The 7,612-nt window shown below is 50.4% G+C and overlaps 1 protein-coding gene across 4 annotated transcripts in view; it reads right to left on the bottom strand.

Moving 5' to 3' along the window:
• Positions 1-2,591: 2,591 nt before the first annotated feature.
• Positions 2,592-7,612, bottom strand: part of RSPO1 (R-spondin 1) — a 43,355-nt gene continuing 38,334 nt past the window's right edge. The window contains exons 5-6 of one of the 4 annotated variants that reach the window (XM_050932142.1): positions 5,976-6,164; positions 2,592-4,167 (exon numbers count right to left, since the gene is read on the bottom strand). In XM_050932142.1, coding sequence (XP_050788099.1) covers positions 4,010-4,167; positions 5,976-6,164 — 347 coding nt within the window. In that variant the 3' untranslated portion in view covers positions 2,592-4,009. The remainder of the gene's footprint in view (positions 4,168-5,975; positions 6,165-7,612) is intronic. The other 3 variants (XM_050932141.1, XM_050932143.1, XM_050932140.1) reach the window with 3 other exon arrangements.

The raw sequence follows: 7,612 nt of genomic DNA, 5'->3' as shown, positions 1-7,612 counted from the left end.
TTAAATCCCCAAACATAAACCAGCTCTCTGGGGATGTCAATGAACATGCAAAATGGGGGGGGGGCAGGAATCATGAACATTTTCAAAAAATTTTGGAAAAAAAATGTCCGGTCAAAGTTTTCTAAAAGAATGGATTTAAAGGAAAATCACATTTTTTACTGAAAAATTTCAAAACTAAATGTTTTTGTTTTGTGTTTTTACACTTTGTTGCTGAAACAGGGAGAGAGAGGAAAAAAAACTAAAAAAAACCCCCAAAATGTCACAAAATGAAATTCTTTTGTAAAATTTTCAGTTTAAAAAAAAAGCCATTGAAGAATTTTGACTAGCTCTAAGTGGATCCAAACCAAACCTCAGGTGGTGACGCAGCCTAGACACACCTGGCACTAAGGGGTGATCCCTCCCTGCACTAGCTGCGGAGCAGAAGGATCTGAGTGACATTTGTGTAGAAAGTTTTGAGGGTCAGACACCTCTATTGAATGTATTGCTTTGACAGGAAAAGCAGCCATTTCCAAAGCAACCCAGCAGAGAGGACTGGAAACCTTTGTCAACAGCCCTCGCTAATGCCCGAGGGCCCCACTGCAAGTTAACAAATTTGGAGTGAAAATCCTCCCTGGCACAGGGTTCGCACAAGGGCTATGCACACTTAAGCTGTCAAAATATGGCTGAGTTGGTACTGAAGTGTTGCCTAGGCTTTGTAGCCTCCTCTGAAATAACAAGTAACTGACAAACAAACATGACAACAACAGCAAATCACAGACGCTGCAGCACCACAGGTGCCTTGTTGATTTATCTTGATGTGCAGTTTAGTTTTTAAATATGGAGGTTAATATTGGATATTCTGTACTGTAGGGAATCCTGAGTGGTAACAGCCAGGAATAAATTATCATGAATCGTTCATGCCCTCTCTCTCTGCTCTTCACTCTTTGCTGAGGAGTGGATTGGGGCCCTGGGGATGGTGGTGGAAATTAGCAAAGTGAGACTCCCGAAAGGGTTACTGGATATTGCTGATGAGCAGCTGGAGGGGAAAAGGTCCATGTTAGGTACAAAGCCACAATACAAACAGGTTACTTATCTCACAGTTTGCTGACAACAGAAAATAAAGTGACCTCCAGTCTTTCAACTGGGGAGGTCTCTTCCAGAATTCATCTAAACATGATCTATAAACAGTTGAAAAAGCAAGTTTTGAGACCCTCTCGTGTTCTCTGCCTCGTATGCTGCTCATTTATCATTGTGCTGAAATGGAATCCCCTTGAAAAGATATAACAGCTGCTTGTTTACTTAAATACAAAGTGGATGATGGGCCCAAAGGCCTTGCTGTCAGCACGACAGGCACAGAGAGCTTTGCAGTTCTGGAACTGGGACAACTACGCGGCTCCCACATTCTGAACCCTGCAAAAACTGCACTAGAGCGGGTGGGCCAAAGAGAGAATTCCAGTAGCTTTTCCTAGAATTGCAACTGCATGGACTTGTGTTTCTGAAATACAACGCGCACTCTTCCCAGCTAGCCAGCAGGGCGGGCTTGTGAGGAGATACAGCCAGTCACATCAGGAGGCCATGCGTGACCTCAGAAGGCATCAGCACATTACATGTCGGGGGCAGCTCTCCCCCAGTGCATGTACCCCTGGGAAGCATTGGTTGCTTTCGCACTCTGCCACAGTCAGGAAGCAGAGCAGGAACAACAAGGGTGTAATAATAACGGTAATAACCGAAACCCTGCTGAGTGCTAGGGATCAGTGGGGTCGCAGGTCAGCTCACTTTGATCCCCCCTGGGAGCAGGACAGCTTGCCCCTGACACCCCTGGGACGGTGGGCAGTTTGCTCAGGATACTGCTCTGTGGGGCAGGGCAGCTCGCCTGGGCCCATCCCTCAGGTGCAGTGATTTGGGCTGGATCTTAAAGGGATGAAGAAGGGTATGCAAATATCTACACCAAGGGATGCACACTTTGAAAGATAAGACCTGTGGGGCAGGTAGAATTCATTTCTTACCGGTATGCTGCACCAGCTAAAGGGGGGGCATGTCACCTCCCCATGTGACCCCCCATGTGACTCCTCACATGACCACCCCCTGTCCCCAGCCTGGAGCCCCGCATTCTCCCCTTCCCTTCCCCATGCTTCATCCCACGTTACCTGAGGGCGCTGTGTCCTCCTCCCACTGCGCCGAAGACTTCTGAACCGCAGGGCTCTCCGGAACCGCAGAGCTGAAAGCAGCAGAACGTGAGGCGGCCCCACATTGGCAGCTCCTCCGACGTGGCTGTACCACCCACAGCCCTGCCTGCAGCCCTGTCCTTCAGTGGGGCTGCCTACAGACCCGACAGGAGACGCTAAACCAGGGGTAGGCAACCTATGGCACGGGTGCCAGAGGTGGCACACAAGCTGATTTTCAGTGGCACTCACGCTGCCTGGGTCCTGGCCACTGGTCCGGGGGCTCTGCATTTTAATTTAATTTTAAATGAAGCTTCTTAAACATTTAAAAAAACTTATTTTCTTTACATACAACAACAGTTTAGTTATGTATTATAGACTTATAGAAAGAGACCTTTAAACGTTAAAATGTATTACTGGCACGTGAAATCAGAGTGAATAAATGAAGACACCACTTCTGAAAGGTTGCTGACCCCTGTGCTAGACACAGCTGCATGGAAGGGCTGGGGGCGGTACAGCCGCACTGGCAGAGCTGCTGGTGTGGGGCCGCCGTTCTGCTCCTCTTGTGTCTTTCCAGTATGACGGACCGGCTATAAATAGCTTACTGGTACTGTGTACCAGATCGGACCTCTCTGCTTGCACCACTGGATAAGCCTGAGTACAGTGCTTTGGGTAAAATTCACCCTGTACACAGAGGCTGTGCAAAGTGTGTGCTGCTTCAGCCTCTTGGAAGCCCTGTGGGCCACAGGCCTTGTGCTGCACAGTGGCAAATTTCACATGGGGGATTAAATCTTTGCTAAAGAGTAGGGAGACCTAGAGAGTGCTGATGCTAATTCTAAGCCAGTCCAACTGGCGACATGCAGATGAATGGTTTTCTAATGGATGTAAAGGTTCTGTGCCCTTTTCTCCCTGCAGAGACTGAAGTGCACTTTCTCCATTAGGTTTGGGAGGAGTCTGAACAAAGGGACCAGCACCTTCCTCAGTTCAGCACAGAATCCTTTCAGCTGCGACTGTCGTCAGAATCGCAGTGTCAAACAACCGGTGGTTTGCTGTAACCTCTAATTTTCTCAGCTTGCTGCATGATGGGAAATTCCTGACAGGGCTTACTGAACACAGACAGGGATTGTGAAAGTGAATGACGACTGATTTGTGGCTAGGATGCAGCTGGCAACATTTTCTGAGATTTTCTTAAAGCTCTTATGAGTTTTCCTTCTGCAAGCGAGGCCCTGCCCCACGGGCCACCAGCCTTCGCAGGGGCTGAGCCATGAACCACACGCTCGGAAATTTAGTTGTCATTTTGTTGGATTTTTTTTTAATTTGAAATAAATTTTTGAAGCCATTTCAGGGTAGACATCTCTGATCTCTTCTCACAAAGGTTTAACATATATTCTCTTACAGCTTAAAACACAAAATAAAGGAAGGGGGAATAGAAACAGGCCACTGCCTTTGCGCGATTCCAGATCCTTTGATTTGGAATAGTAGCAAATCAGTTCTAGTCTCTGGCTGAAGCTGCGTTATGCTGGGGTTTACATGGCTGACTTCTATTTGAGACATTTACTCAGGAATATCTGCATCACTGCCCTGCTCTCTGGTTCACACTTTCTCCCCAGCTTCCCATTGTAAAGTCCTTGGCATTTAAGCTTCATCTCTTATATTTTCTTACTCCTCTTCTTTGAAGTTTGCGTTTTGCAGTCTATGTTGCGTATGTGTGTGGTCTCTGTCAGTCTGTATATGTGTGTGTGTAGTTTCTGTGTCTGTCCCTCTATCTTTCTGATTGTGTATGTTGTGTAGCAGTGCTCCGGTTCAATAAAGCTTTCATATACATAGCAGCAATGAACTCTTGCCATCGTGTGACTGTAAAGGGGCAGCTATTGAGCAGGGCTAGCAAGAGTCATGGGGACCACAGTCCCTCTCTGCTGGCCTTTCCTTTTCTTGGTGCCAGATTTGGCATCTTTGGTGTCTTTCTGGTTTCTGTTTCCATTCGTGTTATCTCGCTTTTCTTGCTCGTCCTTTCTCTTCCTTTTTCCTGAAACCAAGCAAAGGAGCAAAAATGAGACTACTGAATGGAATGCTGGCTGATCACAGAGCTGAGCACTGCCACTGCCTCGTGATCAGCGGGCACGCTGGCCCCAGTGGCTAGTGAGCGCTGCCGCTGCCTCGTGACCAGCGGGCACGCTGGCCCCAGCGGCTAGTGAGCGCTGCCGCTGCCTCGTGACCAGCGGGCACGCTGGCCCCAGCGGCTAGTGAGCGCTAGCGCTGCCTCGTGACCAGCGGGCACGCTGGCCCCAGCGGCTAGTGAGCGCTGCTGCTGCCTCGTGACCAGCGGGCACGCTGCAGGCCTGTGTTTCTCCTGCTCTCTGAGGAGTTAGGGTGGTTGAAGTGCACTTCCATGAGTTTGGTATTATTTGTGTTCACAGAAGGGGTGAGATGACTGAAATTTGAACGTGGTTTGTCATTTTCCATCCCTGGCAGGGCATTCAGAGCTGGCATTTCCAGTGTTACAGGCCAGACTCCTTAGCATGATTGGAAAATTCACTTTGTGCATTTGAGAGCCACTAAATTCAAGGCCTGTCTTTTCCCCTCTGCTTCTTGTTGTCTTCTGCCTGCACGGTTAGGCACTATCCAGAGCTGGGCTTCCCAAAGCAGCCAGCACAAGTGCAGTCCTAATGCAATCAGGAAGGGAACGAACAAGCCACCGGCCTCCAGGAGTTCACAAGTCCAGTGACTGTAAACAGTACTTTTCATTGGTGGGAATGAAATAGCCTCATGTTCAGGGCAAAGGAATCCACTGGGAGCAGCGAAGAGAACACAGCATTCTGCAAAGGGGACTAGAGAGGAAGAACCCCCCAACCATTGCACTGTAAGTTGGCTATGAGCTCCAGCCCTTTGCTGGTCTGTCTTGGCGTGTTTCTAGCTCCAGAGAAGAAGCTAATGGAATAAGAATGCCAACATACAGCAGACACGGCAAGCTGTGTCCAGGGACAACTTTTTAAGCTGGATTCTATTAAAAACTAATTGCTCAGTGGCTCATTCTGTTTTTGCAGCCAGGTGTTCTTTCTAGTTGTCGTGTTGCACACCGGCCCCAAAAGGCTTTTGGCAGGGCAAATTGGACACACACTATAAAGAGCAAGGCAAGACACTCAGTGCCTCATGACACTGCATGAAATACAGCACAGCTGCTCACATCTGTCGGTTCGGGCTGTGGCAAGGAGGGTCAGGCAGCACAGATGTGTCTGTCCTGTGGAGGTGCAGCACAAAGCAGGGCCTATTTGGGGGCTGGAAGGCCCAGCAGGTCTCAACCCTGGACCTACACAGCTGCCAGGCAGTGGGGCATCTCCAGGCTGCCACCCAGTCTGCGCTCCACTGCCCATGACCCGCTGAGGACACAGACCCGGGGAAGTCCCTCCTCAAGGGGTCTGACATGGGGCAGCCTGATGGTTCCTGATTGGCTCCCTGCCCTATACAAACCCAAGGAGCATTCCAGGAAGTCCAGGCAACAGCATGGATCTCAGGTAGCTGCCAGCACAATTCCTGCCCCTGGCTCCTGAGTGCCTGGCCTTGCCCTCAGCTTGATTTGGACTTCGCCTTTGGACTCAGAGTTTGAAACTGGATTCTGACCCTCAGTATCAACCCCAGTCTGGAACCTGACTACGAACTCTCCTGCTACTCCCAGCCCCAGGTTTTCCCCTGCTCTGAGCCTGGGTCTCGACTGCCCTTGTCAGGCTCCTGATAGGGCCCTGTTTGTTACATCCTGCAGTGAAACTAAATGTTTATGCCAAGTGAACAGAACGTGTTCCCAGAGGGAAAGGGTATAATGCCCTGGCATCAGCTCACCTTCAGGGCACTGGTTCTTCTGCACGGTGCATCTCCGGAGCTCTGTGGTGGCAGGACACACGGACACATCTCCAGAGGGAGCCTGCAGAACCTTCCGCGATCTCTCTTCGTTGCCTTTCTTGAAGCCACACAGCTTCCTTTTCTTGGCGCACGGGCCCCAGGGGCCCCACTCGCTCAGTTCACATTGTGCTGCCAGACAGCAAGAGAGTCAGGAGGAAACTACTTTCCCCAGTGCCCCCGACACGTCCTGAGAGTCTTTCCCCTCCCTCATGCCGCCCACCATCCCAGACAGATGTCTGTCTCCCCCAGAGCTGCCTCCGGCGAGGCGCAATCCTTCCCCACATCCCAGCCCAGCCAGAGCTCTAGGGTGGAGCCTCTGGCATTATTCAGACACTTGAACAATGTGGAAAAATCTCTTGGGAAGGGAATTTTCCTGGCCTGTTGCAAGACGCTTGGGGTCCAAACGCCAGTTCCGAGCTGCACCACAACGGGTTGTGGCAATCAAGAGCAGGGACCGTGTAACAAGTCAGCGCCTGAGAAGAAGGCTCTGCCTGCACCTGGCCTCAACCAGATGGCTCAGGGCATCACTCCCTCGGGGACAGCTCCCCCAGGCCAGTTCTCTGCTCCCCAGCCTAGCAGGGGAATGGACCCTCGGAGTGCATCACATCTGCCTCTCCTCGAACAAGTCACCACCGTCCCTTCCTGCTTTTATACTCACTCGTCTCCTAGACTCATGTGGTCTTTCCTTTTCGGCAATCCCAGACGTGGGTCACTACAGACCTCGCCCTCATGAAGCTGGGTGCCGACAATGGCCGCACCTGCATCTTTGGATGTTTGCCTAACCCAAATAGCCCCATGGCTCTGGCCTGCATTCTGCCGCACCCCGCACACCTCCCGAACGTCCCTAATTTTGAGGGACCTACACCGCTTGGCCCCCAAGGTCCCTGCATTGCACACAAGCATGGTGCTCCCTCATTTTCACTGCAGAAAATTATTTACTTTATGAACAAAGACTGGCGAAACTGAGGAGCCATTTGCACGAAGGGAAGGGAGCCTGCCACAGTTTAAGTTTCCTGATGGATAATTTTTGTGTGTGCTCATTTGGGGCCTTTGTCACCCACTGCACCCCACATCTGGGCCTTTAGCAGGTCAGAGGTGTGCTCCCCCTGCCCCTTCCTGAGGCTGTTATATCCTTGAGTCCACCATTTAGGTCGTGAGTCTCAGCAGCAGGTGTTTTCGGAGAAGCAATGAACAAACAATGAAGCGGGACAGTGTGCTGTAGGATCCCCGAAGGTTTGCGCTCCTCCAGAGGGTTGAGTATCTGGCTGTACTTTCACTCATTAGAATGCTGCTGCAGCTAACCTTGTCCCCTGCAGGGTTTATTGATATCTTCCAAACCACAACTATGCTTTAAAGCAACTGACACAGAAAACCGATCACGCATTTTGCAACTAAATATTAAATTGCCAAGGGCGGGGAGCTTCCTGCAGAGTTAAGCCCCTGACTGTTTGTTGTTGTTTTTTGTTTTTTTTTTGCAGATGCAAATATGCAACCACTGAAGAACAAACGAAGATGCAGATTCCTGTTTCTCTGGTTTTGCACAGCACAGCAGGGATGTGGGCAGGGGGGTTCAGGTG

Source organism: Gopherus flavomarginatus, chromosome 22 (genome assembly GCF_025201925.1).
Source record: "Gopherus flavomarginatus isolate rGopFla2 chromosome 22, rGopFla2.mat.asm, whole genome shotgun sequence".
Taxonomy (NCBI): Eukaryota; Metazoa; Chordata; order Testudines; family Testudinidae; genus Gopherus; species Gopherus flavomarginatus.
This window is presented reverse-complemented; position numbering and strand designations above follow the sequence as displayed.